General features: G+C 43.6%; 1 protein-coding gene across 1 annotated transcript in view; it reads right to left on the reverse strand.

The window, feature by feature from the left end:
- Nucleotides 1-20,623, reverse strand: part of LOC110487835 (sodium-dependent lysophosphatidylcholine symporter 1-B) — a 41,068-nt gene extending 20,445 nt beyond the window's left edge. Inside the window, exons 1-3 of the mRNA XM_036971014.1 lie at nucleotides 20,389-20,623; nucleotides 11,360-11,485; nucleotides 9,258-9,382 (exon numbers count right to left, since the gene is read on the reverse strand). Coding sequence (XP_036826909.1) covers nucleotides 9,258-9,382; nucleotides 11,360-11,485; nucleotides 20,389-20,481 — 344 coding nt within the window. The 5' untranslated portion in view covers nucleotides 20,482-20,623. The remainder of the gene's footprint in view (nucleotides 1-9,257; nucleotides 9,383-11,359; nucleotides 11,486-20,388) is intronic.
- Nucleotides 20,624-21,072: the final 449 nt, after the last annotated feature.

Here is a 21,072-nt window from a genome sequence, read left to right on the forward strand (position 1 = left end):
ACAATAAGAAGACACTGTGATATACAGGCCTAAAGGCTGAGACAATAAGACACTGTGATATACAGGCCTAAAGGCTGAGACAATAAGAAGACACTGATATACAGGCCTAAAGGCTGAGACAATAAGAAGACACTGTGATATACAGGCCTAAAGGCTGAGACAATAAGAAGACACTGTGATATACAGGCCTAAAGGCTGAGACAATAAGAAGACACTGTGATATATAGGCCTAAAGGACGAGACAATGAGAAGACACTGTGATATACAGGCCTAAAGGACGAGACAATGAGAAGACACTGTGATATACAGGCCTAAAGGACGAGACAATGAGAAGACACTGTGATATACAGGCCTAAAGGACGAGACGATGAGAAGACACTGTGATATACAGCCCTAAAGGACGAGACGATGAGAAGACACTGTGATATACAGGCCTAAAGGACGAGACAATGAGAAGACACTGTGATATACAGGCCTAAAGGACGAGACAATGAGAAGACACTGTGATATACAGGCCTAAAGGACGAGACAATGAGAAGACACTGTGATATACAGGCCTAAAGGACGAGACAATGAGAAGACACTGTGATATACAGGCCTAAAGGACGAGACAATGAGAAGACACTGTGATATACAGGCCTAAAGGACGAGACAATGAGAAGACACTGTGATATACAGGCCTAAAGGACGAGACAATGAGAAGACACTGTGATATACAGGCCTAAAGGACGAGACGATGAGAAGACACCACAGAATAAATTCAACCACACCTTTGTTTCATTACAAAACCGTTAGAGCAACATTTGTCCTGTGAAGTCCACAAAAAAATATATTGTAACTAACGGTTATACGACCCAGCACGTTAAACTGTTTTCCACATTTCTTTCAGACTATAAAACGGCTTTATTTAGAACCATGGAGCGTTACCACAAGTCGTTCCGTCTCCACGTCTTCCAACATCTGAAATCAACTAAAAAGAAACCAACAACTATTTCAGTCCAATCAACGTAAACTAAATAGGATGTGGCTGTCGATGGTACTGATTTCTCTCTCTGTGTGTGTGTGTGTGTGTGTGTGTAAAACATGTTAACTCACCCAGAGTTAAACTTATTTAAAGTCAAGTAACTATTAGGAGATTGCTTAGCAAACACTTGTAGTGACATGCTAAATTGTAATTTTAAAAAAGGGAATGGGTTAAACTCATTTTGAACGAAGCAGAGATGGTGATGATATGAAAACACAAGGACTTTTATGACCTGTAATGATGATAGCAGAGCAGATGCTTGGTTACATTCAGGGAGTGGTGTGACCAACCCACCAATAATGTACATAAACGCCCCGTCAGGTGCCTGGTTCAGCCAATCTCTGTGCCACATCAAAGGAGCAGTGGTGCGTGGGTAATATCACCGGGGAAGCCAAGCCAGGAAAAAAAAAAAAAAAAAAGCCATTTCACAACCGGTGTGATGTGATAATTGTGACGTTTGTTCTGTAACCTGTTAGTTCATATGCCTTGACACTGATATATAGGGACTAAAAGGCTGAGACAATGAGACACTGTGATATATAGGGACTAAAAGGCTGAGACAATGAGACACTGTGATATATAGGGACTAAAAGGCTGAGACAATGAGAAGACACTGTGATATATAGGGACTAAAAGGCTGAGACAATGAGAAGACACTGTGATATATAGGGACTAAAAGGCTGAGACAATGAGACACTGATATATAGGGACTAAAAGGCTGAGACAATGAGAAACTGTGATATATAGGGACTAAAAAGGCTGAGACAATGAGAAGACTGTGATATATAGACACTGTGATATATAGACACTGTGATATATATACACTGTGATATATAGGCACAGTGATATATATAGGCCTAAAGGACAAGACAATAATAAGACACTGATATATAGGACTAAAGACTGAGACAACGAGAAGACACTGTGATATATAGGACTAAAGACTGAGACAATGAGAAGACACTGATATATAGGACTAAAGACTGAGACAATGAGAAGACACTGTGATATATAGGACTAAAGGCTGAGACAATGAGAAGACACTGTGATATATAGACACTGTGATATATAGGACTAAAGACTGAGACAATGAGAAGACACTGATATATAGGACTAAAAGGCTGAGACAATGAGAAGACACTGATATATAGGACTAAAAGGCTGAGACAATGAGAAGACACTGTGATATATAGACACTGATATATAGACACTGTGATATATAGGACTAAAGGCTGAGACAATGAGAAGACACTGTGATATATAGGACTAAAGGCTGAGACAATGAGAAGACACTGATATATAGGGACTAAAAGGCTGAGACAACGAGAAGACCGTGGCAGCAAACACTTGTAGCGACATGCTAATCATAATACAGGGAAAAAGGTTAAACTCATTTTGAATGAAGCAGAGAATGTTGATGTTTACATACAACTGCCATGTGGGTGAAGAGATCAACGTCTGGTCTACAAGAAATTAGTCATACCTATTCTCAGTAACTATTAGTGTACATACACAATTATTAGATTGATTAAATGTCAAAATCCTTTCTACTAAACATAGCTGTCAGGATAAGTGGACATATGGCTTCTGAAAGCTTAAAATGGGTAATCTCAGTAAAACCAGATTGGAATTCCTGGTAATGTTGACAACAGTCAAGATGTTGAAGTCACCGAGTTGTGAAACCCGAGACTCTTAAACAGTGCTGAAATCAGTAAACTAAAAAGACAGCGTGCTCTTTGACACAGCAGTCAAGGGCGTGTTATTAAAACCTATTATTAGGAAAGGGTGTATAAAATGAACTAAATGTATAGGCTGTGTACAAAGCTATGGGCTACTACGCCTATAGTAAAAATCTAGACGTGGAGCGCTCTGGGAAGCATTCGCTCGGCCTCGTCGTTCAGTCGCAGCCTTACACTGGAACTCTGACCGGGCTTCGTGCCTTCAGCTCTTTTCCATGTCTCTTGAACTGCAGTAACACCTTCAGATTCCTCAGCTTCCCTTTAAAAAATGCTACACAGACGCCTCTTATTGGTCCAGCCCACAACACACCACCAGTTTCAGCCAATCAGAGCACCCCTACACTCCCACCTCCTGAAAAAAAAAAAAAAAAAAAAAAAAAAAAAAACTGAAGCGTAGAGCGCGCCACTCCCCCCGCTTTCCCTCTTCCTCCCAGCCCCTAGATCACATCTCCTCTAGATCCACATCTGTTCTGAACCCAAACACTCGATTGACTATATTAGTCACTCAACTCTCCTCTCCTCCCAGTTAAAGTATGAGACAGATTCTCTCAACAACTAGCAAGGGTCTAACCCGTCAGACTGAACTTCAATCTTCCTCCTTCTTCTTCTTCTTTCCCCTCAGATTAGTTTAGAATAAGAATGCCAGAGAGAGAGAGAGAGAGAGATGAAGGAAACAGATTTGATCAAGCTGCATCCTGCCCAACCAGAGTCACTGAATTCCACTGCATCTTTTAAAATCGGTCTACATGACTCCAGTTCCTCGGAGGATTCAACGTCTCAGACAGAACCCCCGGGACCAGGGGGTTACACACCTGTTGCTTACCCCTGCATGTGTGCAGTGGTGTCTAAAAACACTATTTTGCTCAAAATGTGTGAACTTTACTGCATTTATAGTAGGAATATCGCTTTACAATAATATATATATATATATATATATATATATATATATATATATATATAGATAACTAAAAGGACGTAGCACTTGTGTCCATCTGCCCCACCCCCATCCTGCACTGATGCAAGTGGACTAGTCAGCATTGGGAAAGCATTAGTCACCCAGCCACCCCAACCCCCTCCCATCCATCCCGCTCAAGGCGCTTCAGGTTCCCTAATTAGGCCTTCTCCAAAATGGCACCCAATCAATCCCTCTGGTCAATATGCACTATTATAGAACATGGGTTTCCATTTGGGACTAAGCCTATAGGAGGTACAGAGAGACACCTGGTGTTCTGGAACATCCTCTGAAAGGTTCCAGAATGCTACATGAACTACCAGAGACACCTGGTGTTCTGGAACATCCTCTGAAAGGTTCCAGAATGCTACATGACCTACCAGAGACACCTGGTGTTCTGGAACATCCTCTGAAAGGTTCCAGAATGCTACATGACCTACCAGAGACACCTGGTGTTCTGGAACATCCTCTGAAAGGTTCCAGAATGCTACATGACCTACCAGAGACACCTGGTGTTCTGGAACATCCTCTGAAAGGTTCCAGAATGCTACATGACCTACCAGAGACACCTGGTGTTCTGGAACATCCTCTGAAGGGTTCCAGAATGCTACATGACCTACCAGAGGCACTGACAGACTGAGACTGTACCTCGCTCACAGAGGGCCTTTAACTGGAATCAGACCTGCCTGTCCGTTAGGGAATGAGGACCTCTCGGTGTAGGCCAGAGTGTATGAGGGAAGGTGCAGGAATATAGATGACCCAGTAAGGCCACAATCTAAAACTTTATTACAAGTGATTTTGGTTCAAATCTCCTACTTTTCAGAATGAAATGTCACCAAAAGCCCCACCTTCTCAGCTCACTGGTCACCATAGCAGCACCCACCCGTAGCACGTGCTCCAGCAGGTATATCTCACTGGTCACACCCAAAGCCAATTCCTCTTTTGGCTGCCTTTCCTTCCAGTTATCTGCTGGCAATGACTGGAACGAACTACAAAAATCAATGAAGCTGGAGACTCATATCTCCCTCACTAAATTTAAGCACCAGCTGTCAGAACAGCTCACAGATCACAGCAACCTGTCCATAGCCCATCTGTAAACAGCCCATCCAACTACCTCACCCCCATACTGTATTTATTTATCTTGCTCCTTTGCACCCAAGTATCTCGACTTGCACATTCATCTTCTGCACATCTACCCCTCCAGTCTCTATCACTCCAGTGTTTAATTGCTATATTATAATTACTTCACCACCATGGCCTATTTATTGCCTTACCTCCCTTATCTCACCTCATTTGCACTCACTGTATATAGACTTTTCTTTTTAATCTACTGTATTATTGACTACATGTTTGTTAATTCCGTGTGTAACTCTGTTGTTTTTGTATGTGTCGCACTGCTTTGCTTTATCTTGGCCAGGTCGCAGTTGTAAATGAGGACTTGTTCTCAACGAGCCTCCCTGGTTAAATAAAGGGTTAGGGTTATATATATAAATACCTGGTTAAATAAAGGGTTAGGGTTATATATATATATATATATATATATATATATATATATATATATATATATATATACAGTGCCTTGCGAAAGTATTCGGCCCCCTTGAACTTTGCGACCTTTTGCCACATTTCAGGCTTCAAACATAAAGATATAAAACTGTATTTTTTTGTGAAGAATCAACAAGTGGGACACAATCATGAAGTGGAACGACATTTATTGGATATTTCAAACTTTTTTAACAAATCAAAAACTGAAAAATTGGGTGTGCAAAATTATTCAGCCCCCTTAAGTTAATACTTTCTAGCACCACCTTTTGCTGCGATTACAGCTGTAAGTCGCTTGGGGTATGTCTCTATCAGTTTTGCACATCGAGAGACTGACATTTTTTCCCATTCCTCATTGCAAAACAGCTCGAGCTCAGTGAGGTTGGATGGAGAGCATTTGTGAACAGCAGTTTTCAGTTCTTTCCACAGATTCTCGATTGGATTCAGGTCTGGACTATGACTTGGCCATTCTAACACCTGGATATGTTTATTTTTGAACCATTCCATTGTAGATGTTGCTTTATGTTTTGGATCATTGTCTTGTTGGAAGACAAATCTCCGTCCCAGTCTCAGGTCTTTTGCAGACTCCATCAGGTTTTCTTCCAGAATGGTCCTGTATTTGGCTCCATCCATCTTCCCATCAATTTTAACCATCTTCCCTGTCCCTGCTGAAGAAAAGCAGGCCCAAACCATGATGCTGCCACCACCATGTTTGACAGTGGGGATGGTGTGTTCAGCTGTGTTGCTTTTACGCCAAACATAACGTTTTGCATTGTTGCCAAAAAGTTCAATTTTGGTTTCATCTGACCAGAGCACCTTCTTCCACATGTTTGGTGTGTCTCCCAGGTGGCTTGTGGCAAACTTTAAACTACACTTTTTATGGATATCTTTAAGAAATGGCTTTCTTGCCACTCTTCCATAAAGGCCAGATTTGTGCAATATACGACTGATTGTTGTCCTATGGACAGAGTCTCCCACCTCAGCTGTAGATCTCTGCAGTTCATCCAGAGTGATCATGGGCCTCTTGGCTGCATCTCTGTTCAGTCTTCTCCTTGTATGAGCTGAAAGTTTAGAGGGACGGCCAGGTCTTGGTAGATTTGCAGTGGTCTGATACTCCTTCAATTTCAATATTATCGCTTGCACAGTGCTCCTTGGGATGTTTAAAGCTTGGGAAATCTTTTTGTATCCAAATCCGGCTTTAAACTTATTCACAACAGTATCTCGGACCTGCCTGGTGTGTTCCTTGTTCTTCATGATGCTCTCTGCGCTTTTAACGTACCTATGAGACTATCACAGTGCAGGTGCATTTATACGGAGACTTGGTTACACACAGGTGGATTGTATTTATCATCATTAGTCATTTAGGTCAACATTGGATCATTCAGAGATCCTCACTGAACTTCTGGAGAGAGTTTGCTGCACTGAAAGTAAAGGGGCTGAATAATTTTGCACGCCCAATTTTTCAGTTTTTGATTTGTTAAAAAAGTTTGAAATATCCAATAAATGTCGTTCCACTTCATGATTGTGTCCCATTTGTTGTTGATTCTTCACAAAAAAATACAGTTTTATATCTTTATGTTTGAAGCCTGAAATGTGGCAAAAGGTCGCAAAGTTCAAGGGGGCCGAATACTTTCGCAAGGCACTGTATATATATATAAATACCTGGTTAAATAAAGGTGATACATTTAAAACATTAAAAAAATACGCAGAATGTTCTTAACTGACTCGTTAAATTAAAAGGTAATATTAAAACAAATGTAAAAAAAGACTATGAGAGTCGAAATGTAGCTCAGCTGCATCCTGTTTCCATTGATCATCCTTGAGATGTTTCTACAACTTGATCGGAGTCCACCTGTGGTAAATTCAACTGATTGGACATGATTTGGAAAGGCAGGCACCGGTCTATATAAAAATGTCCCACAGTTGACAGTTTTATGTCAGAGCAAAAACCAAGCAATGAGGTCGAAGGAACTGTCCGTAGAGCTCAGAGATAGGTTTGTGTCGAGGTACAGATCTGGTGAAGGGTACCAAAAGCTTTTCTGCACCATTGAAGATTCCCATAATCCTTAAATGGAAGAGGTTTGGAACCACCAAGACTCATCCTAGAGCTGGCCGCCCAGCAGGGACTGGGAGACTAGTATCGAGGCAAAGATTAACGGAGCAAAGTACAGAGCGATCCTTGATGAAAACCTACTCCAGAGCCCTCAGGACCACAGACTCAGGTGAAGGTTCACCTTCCAACAGGACAACGACCATAAGCACACAGCCTAGACAATGCAGGAGTGGCTTCAGGACAAGTCCTTGAGTGGCCCAGCCAGAGCCTGGACTTGAACCCGATGGAACATCTCTGGAGAGACCTGAAACGAGCTGTGCGGCAACCCTCCCCATCCAGCAAACCCTCCCCATCCAGCAAACCCTCCCCATCCAGCAAACCCTCCCCATCCAGCAAACCCTCCCCATCCAGCAACCCTCCCCATCCAACTTGACAAAGCTTGAGAGGAACTCCAAATACAGCTGTGCCAAGCTTGTAGCGTCAAACCCAAGAAGACTCAAATCTATAGTCCCTGCCAAAATGTGCTTCAACAAAGTACTGAGTAAAAAGGTCTGAATACTTCAGCAAACATTTCTATAAATATATGTTTTGGATGTCATTATGGGGTATTGTGTATAGATTGATGAGGGAACAAATGTTAATAAAAATTTAGAATAAGGCTGTAACGTAACAAAATGTGGAAAAAGTCAAGGGGTCTGAATACTTTCTGACGGCACAGTATATCCCAGAAGACGGAGACGCAAAACTCGGCCCTTTTAAAAAGGTTTAAAGAAGAAGCATAAGGAGGCATGTATGAAGGCTGTGTAGAAACACCAAGACCATGTCAAGGAACTCTGTGGGAACTGCAAGGCAAGCAGAAACCTCTGTACTATCTTTGTTAAATAAAAGCCTGACTGCTTGTCGTTTGAAGATGGGGTTTTTTTTGTCTTCATTTTAGCCCTACAGGAAATGTGGCTTATGTTTCAGAGAATGTTTGAAGAAATCATCACAGAAAGTAATGTGTGGTGTGTGTGTGTGTGTGTGTGTGTGTGTGCTCTGAGCAGTAGACAACTGCAGTAACCCTTTCAGAGCTGCAGCTGAAACCTTAATGAAGATGTACTCAAATCGTACCAGGAGGTACTTTCCCCAAAACATCAGACAGTTACAACACAGGTCATAGTGAATGCATGCCAAGAAATGGCCTAACCCGATCCACTTAGCACGCATTCACTACGGCCTAACCCGATCCACTTAGCACGCATTCACTACGGCCTAACCCGATCCACTTAGCACGCATTCACTACGGCCTAACCCTATATAGTGCACTACTTTTGACCAGGGCCTATAGGGCTCTGTTTTAATGTAGTATGTTGGAATAGGGTGCCATTTGGGATACGCAAGTTTGAAGCACACTTGGCACACCAGTGGGGTTTCAAAATGACCGGGGGACCAATAGAGGGGAAAGGGCCAACACACACAGACATTCCAGCGAGATCTATTGCTAAATCGTCGTTGGTAAAAACGCAGACTATCACCCTTCTGGCTGTCACCAAGTATTCCCGACTCCCGACACTCCCTCGCGCTTACACACATACATGTTGTTGCTGCATGGAACCTGTGAATGGTAACACTCCAAAAAAAGAAGACATCTTGTAAGGCAATGTGGATATTTAAAACCGTCTGTTAGCCTGATATCCAGCTGCAAAATAGGAGGTTGGCCTTTTAGTTACAGCAACAGATGCCACAACGAGGGAATTCTCAACCAAAACGGCTGAATTGGTGGGAAAGAACCTAGAGCCCACAGATGGGAGTTACGTACGCTTTCCTCGGTTCTTTCCTTCCTGACTACCATTCAGAGGGATGAAGTTCACAACCAAACAGGAAAAAAAAAAAAGAGAAAACACATGAAGCTCTCGAAGGCTAAATTGTGACTGATTTGATATGAGAACCGGTAAAAAATGGCCGTACCATGGCAGCATTCGTCCGAAGCGTGTCCAGGGAGAGCGGGAGACCATGAAGCCTATGATCGGGTCCGTCACAGCATCCCAGGCCCTCCCCACGAACAGGATGATCGACGCATAGAAGGGGTCCAACTTGAGGGAGGAGAGGAGAGAGAGAGAGAGAGAGAGCAAGGTTAGAGATATGGATGAATGGTTAGAACTAAAAAGGACCAGGCTGGGAGACTTGATGGAAACAGGTCCAACTGAACTGACAGAGGTGGCTCATTTGAAGCATGAAGCTGCCATGTTCAACCTATTGAGTCAGTCCTGTGGGCTACTGAACGTTTTCCCGCATCATGCTACAGAATAACAGGAAACCACAAGATTACAAAAGACTATGTCTAGAGAGCCTAAGGAGATGACTCCATGAATCCTACCACCTGTTCAGGGAGGTTACACTTAAACGTGCACTACGCAGAAACCGCTTCACAATTTCCTGGTAGATAAAATTCAGACAATTTGCGTCACAACAAGCACGTTTAGAGAATCACTGTACCACCTAAACCGCTGTGAAATATCATTTTTCGTAACCAAAAATATTGTTGTTTAATTAAGCTGGTGTTCAAAACTTTTTTACAAAAGTAAAAGACTCAACAACTCGAGAACAGGAAGCATAGAAATAGTGGACAGAACAGATCTATGACTTCTTAGAGAGACTTGTTTTCAGCAAGAATTACAGATCTATAACTCATATTTCTACGTGAATTTAGTCAGGTCTCCCCCACAAAAAAAAATTGCCTCTTCATCACTGATCTCAGCAGTCGGGGGAGTTGGACGCCATCTTGCCCTCAACATCAAAATTCTAGTTAAGCGCAGAGTGGAGTCAGTCTAGGCGACTGTTCTCCCCAGGCCAGAGGAGTCAGTCTACTCAACCTCCCAAGCTCTGGCTAAGCCTCAGTGAGCGCTTTGATCCAGTCAGGTCACAACCCACCACTGAGTTAATGACTTCAAAAATAACTTAAGCTGAGTCCCAAATGGCACCCTATTCTCTATATAGTGCACTACACCCCCGGGCCAGAGGAACCAGCCTACACTCGCGGGCCAGAGGAACCAGCCTACAACCTCCGGGCCAGAGGAGCCAGCCTACAACCCCGGGCCAGAGGAACCAGCCTACACTCCCGGGCCAGAGGAACCAGCCTACAACCCCCGGGCCAGAGGAGCCAGCCTACAACCCCGGGCCAGAGGAACCAGCCTACAACCTCGGGCCAGAGGAACCAGCCTACACTCCCGGGCCAGAGGAACCAGCCTACACTCCCGGGCCAGAGGAACCAGCCTACAACCCCCGGGCCAGAGGAGCCAGCCTACACCCCCCGGGCCAGAGGAGCCAGCCTACACCCCCCGGGCCAGAGGAGCCAGCCTACACCCCCCGGGCCAGAGGAGCCAGCCTACACCCCCGGTTCAGAGGAGCCAGCCTACACCCCCGGTTCAGAGGAGCCAGCCTACATACGGCAGGTAATCTAGGTGATACAGCACCGTTTCTAAATAAAGAAATGCTAGGAGCATATAATAGGCCAATATAAATTATTTTCTTGTTTTGTTTTAGCCTGAGGGTATCTGACCAAGATCGTTCTATATTCCTGACCATCTGAAAAGACCACGGTATGCTACATTAGTCATTATGATCTCTGAGGAATTTACACTCTGTTGGGAGTCGAGAACCTAAACACCATTTGAGATAGCAGGACCCATCACTATTCTGCTGGCACTTGCTCTGACAAGCCCTGTCAGATCTGTGAACACTAGGAGGGGGTAGGTCAGTGAAATGGTGATGGGTCCCAAATGATACCCCATTTCCTATACACCGCACTTACTTTTGACCAGAGCCCTATGGAATCCTATTCCCTATATATAGTGCACTAATTTTGACCAGAGCCCTATGAAATCCTATTCCCTTAATAGTGCACTAATTTTGACCAGAGCCCTATGAAATCCTATTCCCTTAATAGTGCACTAATTTTGACCCGAGCACTATGGAATCCTATTCCCTATATATAGTGCACTAATTTTGACCAGAGCCTTATGGCTAGCGCCCTAAATAGAGAGTAAGGGTGCTACTGACTGAAGACTCACCTGTGCCACATCCAGTAGGTATATCTGGAGGAAGAAGCCCAGCGCACAGCCTGTGATCTGATAGGGCGCTCCTCCCACCGCGTAGCACAGCTTGTTGCATATGGACAACCTGTCGCGCTGCTCACGCTGGGAAAGACAGGGGGGGAAAAAAAGGGGTTTATTCATTACCAACAAGTTGACATGTTTAACAGTTTAGTTTGTTAGGATCCACATTAAAAAGGTAGAGGAATGCGCAATGCATGAATGTTGCATTAATTCATTCCTTAAAAAAATAAAAAAGATTCATGCAATAGCTTAGGACCTGAATGCCAGTCTGTTGTATCAATGGGGTTTGCTACTGCAAAGCAGAAACAAGATGGCACCCAGGCTTCCACGGAATGGATTGATGCAATAATGAGTCTTGTAAAAAAAAAAAAAAACATTCTTTCACATCAGACACCAACTGAACTTTGTTGCAGTCTGACCCTCAACAGAGTCACAAACCAACAAATAACTAAACAGCTCTAATAGAGGGAATTCTAGACAAAGTAGGGATGGGGAGAGGGGATACAGTATTGTTACGCCAATATTTTTTAAAGATATAATTAAAATAATTATTCAAAAATCATGATAATAAAATAATTATTCAAAAAAACATAATGTATAACATTCCCTATACAGTGTCTTGCAAAACATTAATCCCGTCTTGTGTTTTCCTATTTTGTTGCATAATGTAATTTAAATCTTTTTTAATTTATTTGGAATTCATGTAATGGACATACACAATATATTCAAAATTGGTGAAAAAAAAAAAAAAAAAAAAAAAAAACACGTTTCAAAAATTCTAAACAGAAATGTGTTGAGTGCGTATGTATTCACCCCCTCTGCTGTGAAGCCCCTCCCCTTTGCTGTGAAGCCCCTCCCCGTTGCTATGAAGCCCCTCCCCGTTGCTATGAAGCCCCTAAATAAGATCTGGAGAACCAATTACCTTCAGAAGTCACATAATTAGTTGAATAAAGTCCACCTGTGTGCAATCTAAGTGTCACATGATCTCATACATATATATATATATATACATATACATACATACATACATACATACATACATACATATATATACACACACACACACACACACACACACACACACACACACACACACACACACCTGTTCTGAAGCAAGCGGCACCATGAAGACCAAGGAGCTCTCCGAACATGTCAGAGACAAAGTAGTGCAGAAGTACAGATCATGGTTGAGTTATAAAAGAAAATATCCGAAACTTTGAACATTCCACAGAGCACCATTAAGAGACCAAAGACAACCCCGAAGGAGCTGCAAAGCTCCACGGCGGAGATTGGAGTATCTGTCCATAGGACCACTAAGCCGTACACTCCACAGAGCTGGGCTTTACGGAAGGGTGGCCAGACAAAAGCCATTGCTTAAAGATAAAAATAAGCAAAATGTTTGGTGTTCGCCAAAAGGCGTGTGGGAGACTCCCCAAACATATGGAAGAAGGTACTCTAGTCAGATGACTAAAATTGAGCTTTTTGGCCATCAAGGAAAACACTGTCTGGTGCAAACCCAACACCTCCCATCACCCCGAGAACACGATCCCCACCGTGAAGCATGGTTGTGGCAGCATCATGCTGTGGGGATGTTTTTCAACTGGAGGGAAACATTGTCAGAATTGGAGGAATGATGGATGGCACTAAATACAGGGAAATTCTTGAGGGAAACCGGTTTCAGTCTTCCAGAGATTTGAGACTGGGACAGAGGTTCACCTTCCAGCAGGACAATGACCCTAACCATACTGCTAAAACAACACTTGAGTGGATTAAGGGGAAACATTTAAATGTCTTGGAATGGCCTAGTCAAAGCCCAGACCTCAATCCAATTGAGAATCTATGGTATGAGTTAAAGATTGCTGTACACCGGCGGAACCAATCCAACTTGAAGGAGCTGGAGCAGTTTTGCCTGGAAGAATGTACAAAAATCCCAGTGGCTAGATGGGGCATGTCTCTATAAGCTTGGCACAAGAGACTTGCAGCTGTAATTGCTGCAAAAGGTGGCTCTACAAAGTATTGACTTAGAGGAGGGGGGGGGGGGGGGGTGAATAGTTATGTTTTTTCTGTCTTATTTCTTGCTTGTTTCACAAAAACAATTGTTCATCAAACTGGTAGGCATGTTGTGTAAATTAAAGGATACAAACACCCCCCCCCCCCCAAAAAAAAGATTTTAATTCCAGGTTGTAAGGCAACAAAATAGGACAAGTGCCAATGGGGTGAATACTAAGCCATTGGATTTGTCTTCATGAAATGGTAAGCCAACATGATTGTAACTTATTTCCATGACTGATTAGAAGTTGTTTTCCATGAAACCAATTCATATAGAATAGTAATAAATATAGAATAGTAATTCATATAGAATAGTAATTCATATAGAATAGTAATTTATATAGAATAGTAATTCATATAGAATAGTAATTCATATAGAATAGTAATTTATATAGAATAGTAATTCATATAGAATAGTAATTCATATAGAATAGTAATACATATAGAATAGTAATTCATATAGAATAGTAATTCATATAGAATAGTAATACATATAGAATAGTAATTCATATAGAATAGTAATACATATAGAATTGTAATATATTGCTAAGTATCGTGAAAATATTGTATTGTAAGTTCCCTGGCAATTCCCAGCCCTACTACAAAGATGATCCAACTAACTGGACAACGTGTCAATAGCTTGAAACAATTAGTGCAAGGTGCATTAACTTATGTAGAAACACACTGGCTAGGAAGAAAACTTCCTAGAAAATGCAGGAACCCTAGGAAGAAACGTAGAGAGAAGAACCTGGCTTTGATGGATGGCCAGTCCTCCTCTGGCTGTGCCGGGGGATAATGAGAGTACATGGCCAGATCGTTCTTGAAAGATGTTCAAATGTGCATAAATGACCAGAAGGGTCAAATAATAAAATCACATCAACTTATTTGCAGAGCTAGCCTAAATATGATTGGATCTACGGTCTCTTTGGCTTAGCATTTAGCAGGCTCTCTTTACAATGGTGATAGGGGGGTATTCTGCTTAGCAGCCTAATCCAAAACAGTCTCTCTCCTATCCCTCCCTCCCTCGTCTGTTTTACTCAAGAGTTCTGGTTTCCAGATCTACCATCCAGCTACAGAACAGGAGGACCAGCGCAGGGATGGGGGCTACAGAACACACCCACAGTAACAGGAGGACCAGCGCAGGGATGGGGGCTACAGAACACACCCACAGTAACAGGAGGACCAGTGCTGGGAATCTGGGACAGAGAGGCATTTTGTCATGAGACGGTCCCACGACAGCGTGAGAACAGTGTAACCCAATTATTCTCTCTGTCCCCACAGGTTGTAGACTGGAACCTTTCCCACCTCGATACCAATCACCCTGTCCGCATCTGCACCTGTACATAGCCCACCTATAATTTAGCCCAAACAACTACCTCTTTCCCTACTGTATTTCATACTTTGCACATTCTTCCACTGCAAATCTACCATTCCAGTGTTTTACTTGCTGTATTGTATTTACTTTGCCACCATGGCCTTTTTTTGCCTTTACCTCCCTTATCTCTCCTCATTTGCTCACATCGTATAGACTTGTTTATACTGTACTATTGACTGTGTGTTTGTTTTACTCCATGTGTAACTCTGTGTCGTTGTATGTGTCGAACTGCTTTGCTTTATTTTGGCCAAGGTCGCAATTGTAAATGAGAACTTGTTCTCAACTTGCCTACCTGGTTAAATAAAGGTGAAATAAAATAAAAAAATCCCAAACGGTACTCTATTCCCCATACATAGTGCACTACTTTCATATCAATTCCCTGGCATGAGTGACCTGACAGACTGCCTCCAGAATGGCACCGTATTCTCTACATCACTCTATGGAGCCTGGTCAAAAGTAGTTGGAGCCTGGTCAAAAATAAATACAAAATGGCCAGACTGGTTAGTGTGTCTCCTCACAGGGTTGTCACAATCCCCTGGCGAGAACGAGGGCCTTTCTGCACTTCTCTGGCAGGGAACTTCGCCAGGTTGGCTAGCCAGCTTGAAAGGGAGCCCTCAACATTTGTCAACCAATAGGCAGTCAGGAGCACAGGCACCCACACCCTCCTCCTAAGCCAATGAAAAGGGCTCTCTGTGGCCGCCACCCGGTTGGCGAGGATCCTGATTGGTGGGATCTGAGACGTCACCTCATTCACATATAGGGGGAAAACACTGGGTACTAAGAACTGCAGGGAACATAAAAGTTTATTTGTGCCCGGGTCCCAAATCAATCCTTATCCTCTGCTAGACTAAGTGGAGTTTTCAGGGCAAGTTCACAGGCCATAAAACAAGTTCAAAATAAAACAACTCCTTGAGAATCTGTGTCTATTATTGTTTGTACTTTGGATCTGGTTAGACACATGAGTCACTGTGTGACCATAAACGTCAGATAACCAAGGCTGTTGACGCACCAACACATTCTTTCAGTGACAACTTGTTGGTCTGACTGAAAAAGGATCCTCTCTTAAGTCTGATGTAGGCCACAGGGACATTAAGGCATCTTTCACAGTGTTGTGGACTGACTCACTGGCAACATACATTAACTGGCCAAACACTAGGTTTTAATTCAGGTCAAACACCAACGGTATTGCACAAGTGTAACGGATGTGAAACGGCTAGCTACTTAGCGGTGGTGCGCGCTAAATAGCGTTTCAATCGGTGACGTCACTCGCTCTGAGACCTTGAAGTAGTGGTTCCCCTTGCTCTGCAAGGGTCACGGCTTTTGTGGAGCGATGGGTAACGATGCTTCGAGGGTGAGACTGTTGTTGATGTGTGCAGAGGGTCTCTGGTTCGTGCCCGGGTATGGGCAAGGGGACGGTCTAAAGTTATACTGTTACACAAGGTTGAATCCTTTCGAAACCAAAACCGTGCCAACCCATGACATGCATTTCACAACAGACTTATTGGGACTGCTACCCTACACATTACCCATATCAAACCTGTCTGTCTGGCACACAGACTTTAATATGAGTCTGGAAGGAGAGTTCACAGTCTAGCCAGACACCTAGGCATTTGTAGTTGTCCACATATTCTAAGTCGGAACCGTCCAGAGTAGTGATGCTCGTCGGGTGGGCATGGAACGGTTGAAAAGCACGCATTTAGTTTCACTAGCATTGCAGCTCATTTGGAGATTAGTTAACACAGTGTCCAAAGAAGGGCCAGAAGTATACAGAATGGTGTCGTCTGTGTAGAGGTGGATCAGGGAATCACCCGCAGCAAGAGTGACATCGTTGATATATACAGAGAAAAGAGTCGGCCTGAGAATTGAACCCCGTGGTACCCCATAGAGACAGCCAGAGGTCCAGACAACAGGCCCTCCGATTTGACACACTGAACTCTGAGAAGTAGTTGGTGAACCAGGCGAGGCAGTCATTTGAGAAACCAAGGCTGTTGAGTCTGCCGATAAGAGTACAGTGATTGACAGAGTTGAAAGCCTTGGCCAAGTCGATGAACCCAGCTGAACAGTATTGTCTTTTATTGATGGCGGCTCTAATATCATTTAGTACCTTGAGCGTGGCTGAGGTGCACCCGTGACCAGCTCGGAAACCGGATTGCACAGTGGAGAAGGTATGGTGGGATTCGAAATGGTCAGGGATCGGTATATTGACATGGTTTTTGAAAGGCAGGGCAGGATGGATATAAGTCTGTAACAGTTTGACCACAGATATAGGTCTGTAACAGTTTGACCACGGCAGCTTTCCAATCTTTAGGGGTCTCAGACGATACAAAAGAGAGGTTGAACAGACTGGTAATAGGGGTTGCAACAATGGCGGTGGATAATTTCAGAAAGAGAGGGTCCAGATTGTCTAGCCCAGCTGAATTGTACAGGTCCAGGTTTTGCAGCTCTTTCAAAACATCTGCTATCTGGATTTGGGTGAATGAGAAGCTGGGGAGGCTTGGGCAAGTAGCTGCGGGGGGTGCAGAGCTGTTGGCCGGGGTTGGGGTAGCCAGGAGGAAAGCATGGCCAGCCGTAGAGAAATGCTTATTGAAATTCTCGATTATCGTGGATTTATCGGTGGTGACAGTGTTACCTAGCCTCAGTGCAGTTGGCAGCTTGGGGGAGGTGCTCTTATTCTCCATGGACTTTAGTGTCCCAAAATGTTTTGGAGTTAGAGCTACAGGATGCAAATTTCTGTTTGAAAAAGCTGGCCTTTGCTTTCCTGACTGATGGCGTGTATTGGTTCCTGACTTTACTGAAAAGTTGCATATCGCGGGAACAATTCAATGCTAGTGCAGAACACCACAGGATGTTTTTGTGCTGGTCGAGGTCAGTCAGGTCTGGAGTGAACCAAGGGCTATATCTGTTCTTAGTCCTACATTTTTAGAAAGGGGCATGCTTATACAAGATGGTGAGGAAATTACTTTTAAAGAACGACCAGGCATCCTCGACTGACGGGATGAGGTCAATATCCTTCCAGGATACCCGGGCCAGGGCGATTAGAAAGGCCTGCTCGCAGAAGTGTTTTGGGGAGCGTTTGACAGTGATGAGGGGTGGTCGTTTGACCCATAGCGGATGCAGGCAATGAGGCAGTATTTGGAGGGAAAGTTGGTCAGGATAAAATCTAGGAGTGTGCCCATGTTTACGGATTTAGGGTTATACCTGGTGGGTTCCTTGATAATTTGTGTGAGTTTGAGGGCATCTAGCTTAGATTGTAGGACTGCTGGGGTGTTAAGCATATCCCAATTTAGGTCACCTAACAGAACGAAGTCTGAAGATAGATGGGGGGGGCAATCAATTCACATACGGTGTCCAGGGCACAGCTGGGAGCTGAGGGGGTCTATAACTGGCTGCAACAGTGAGAGACTTATTTCTGGAGAGATTCATTTTTAAAATTAGAAGCTCGAACTGTTTGGGCATAGACCTGGAAAGTATAACAGAACTTTGCAGGCTAACTCCTCCCCCTTTGGCAGTTCTACCTTGATGGAAAATGTTGTAGTTGGAGATGTAAATTTTTGGTAGCCTTCCTGAGCCAGGATTCAGACAAGGCAATGACATCAGGGTTGGCGGAGTGTGCTGAGCACTCTGAGTAAAACAACCTTAGGGAGGAGGCTTCTGATATTAACATATGCAAGGCTTTTACGGTTACAGAAGTCAACAAATGAGAGCGCCTGGGGACACGCAGGGTCTGGGTTAACAAACCTGTCTGTCTGGAATGTGGGCCTACACTTGTAAAGGAGTTAAATGAATTGGAAACTGCAGAACATGGTCATCAAACTTCTACTGCAACAGCTAAACCTTCCTGTGCAATCAACCTCTAGAGAAGAGTGTGCAATAACCCAGGGCTCGACCTTCTTAACCCGGGGCTCGACCTTCTTAACCCGGGGCTCGACCTTCTTAACCCAGGGCTCGACCTTCTTAACCCAGGGCTCGACCTTCTTAACCCAGGGCTCGACCTTCTTAACCCAGGGCTCGACCTTCTTAACCCAGGGCTCGACCTTCTTAACCCAGGGCTCGACCTTCTTAACCCAGGGCTCGACCTTAACAATTGGCCGGGACAAGAAAAATAAATCTGACAAGGAGAATACAGACTGAGGATGCGATGTGTTGCGCACCGACAACTCCCAACCTCTTCACGGAGACACTGTCTATCAGTGCGTAGGCTTCAAGTGGCCTATAGAGATTAGGCGGAAATTAATTGAGCTGCGAGTGGCTCAATTTAAGTGTCTCATCCCGTGTCCTGCAGTTTGACCTTCGTTTTCAGATGTGTGTAGCCTACTCTTGTCAGTGTGATCTCTGGCAGGTGGAAGTGTGAATAAAATGTTTCGACAAGCATCGGAAACTGGTCAAAGGCACTAGACAAGCAGGTCAAAGGCACCAGACTAGCAGGTCAAAGGCACCAGACAAGCATCGAAAGCTGGTCAAGGCACCAGACAAGCATCGAAAGCTGGTCAAAGGCACCAGACAAGCTGGTCAAAGGCACCAGACAAGCTGGTCAAAGGCACCAGACAAGCTGGTCAAAGGCACCAGACAAGCTGGTCAAAGGCACCAGACTAGCAGGTCAAAGGCACCAGACAAGCATCGAAAGCTGGTCAAGGCACCAGACAAGCTGGTCAAGGCACCAGACAAGCATCGAAAGCTGGTCAAGGCACCAGAAAGGCTGGCCAAGGCACCAGACAAGCTGGTCAAGGCACCACCAAACCTTGAACCAGCTGCTAAAAAAGCCAGTATAGGAGGATAAGACAATTCATTCCGACCTGGAAAGAGGAGTTTATTTCTGCGTGCAGTTTTGAAGATAGTGCAATAATGCAAGTTATCAACTAACATCATTACACAACTATCGGTTAGGCATTTTTCTTAACGTGAAGGATCCCAATTATTTTGTTTACGATTCACACCCCTAGTATACACCAAAATCAAGCATATAAGCGCTCATTCAAACTTTAGAAGAAATCACAGCTCCAGCCCGGGTGAAATGACACGTAGCCTCGCTGCCTGTGTTAGCTACATCGAGCAAGACGCTCCTCTGACACGGCGTAGACTACTCCTATATGTTTCCAACCCCCAAAAGCCACATTACAATTCATATATATCCGAGGGGACGGACTAAACCGCATAGCTATTTCTAATCACTTATATAACCTACGCTATTCTCAATAGGTTTTTCAAAGCAAAAAACATCCTTGCCGTAAATAGCTATAGCTAATCATTTTCAATGAATAAAGGGAAGACAGGACGGGGTTTGGTGCTCGCCTTGCGGAATGTAATTGAAACGTGGTGGCTGCTGTCATCAAAGCCGGTGGAAATAAAACGGATTATAGTTTATCATCAATACCTAGACTAATTGATTAGGCTGGACGTATAAAAAGTTAGACATGAGAATATTGACAAACCGTTCCACCTCTTTGGAATCGCTGTTCAATCAAAGCCGTCTTCCTCTCCAGTTTAGTTCAGGTTGTACATTCATGCATACACATTTACTGCTAATATTGTTGTTCATAAAACTATACATTAATCAACTTACCTTCCCAGCTAATTTGACCACATCTGGGTTGACCGGTTTATTCGTTAATAAACTATTGTTGGAATATTGATCGGCGCCTTCTCCTTTTGCCATCACTTTACGGATAAATAACCTTTTGAAAAACAAATATACTTAACAACAAAAAAATGTAAACGTCTTAAAACACAAATCGGTTACACCTTGTGAGATCCGTTCAAACTACACATGTGAAAGTTTACGACTAGGAGTGTGCCATGATGTAGCAGTAGGACCCCGCCCCTTACCGGTCAGCATGATTTAACCCCGCCCACAAAGCTGGCGGAGACTCAGACCAATTTTTAATATGGAATTTATGTAACCTTTATTTAACGAGGCAAGTCAGTTAAGAACACATTCCTGTTTACAAATGACGGCCTACCAAAAGGCCTCCTGCGGGGACGGCGGATTAGATTAAAAATATATTACATAAAAATATAGGACAAAACACATCACGATAAGAGATACAACGCAACACTACATAAAGAGAGACCTAAAGACAACAACACAGCGTGGTAGCAACACAACATGACAACAACACAAAACATAGTACAAACATAATTGGGCACAGACAACAGCACAAATGGCAAGAAGTTAGAGACAACAATACATCACGCAAAGCAGCCACAACTGTCAGTAAGAGTGTCCATGATTGAGTCTTTGAACGAA

The sequence above is a fragment of the Oncorhynchus mykiss genome, chromosome 32 (genome assembly GCF_013265735.2).
Source record: "Oncorhynchus mykiss isolate Arlee chromosome 32, USDA_OmykA_1.1, whole genome shotgun sequence".
Lineage (NCBI taxonomy): Eukaryota > Metazoa > Chordata > Actinopteri > Salmoniformes > Salmonidae > Oncorhynchus > Oncorhynchus mykiss.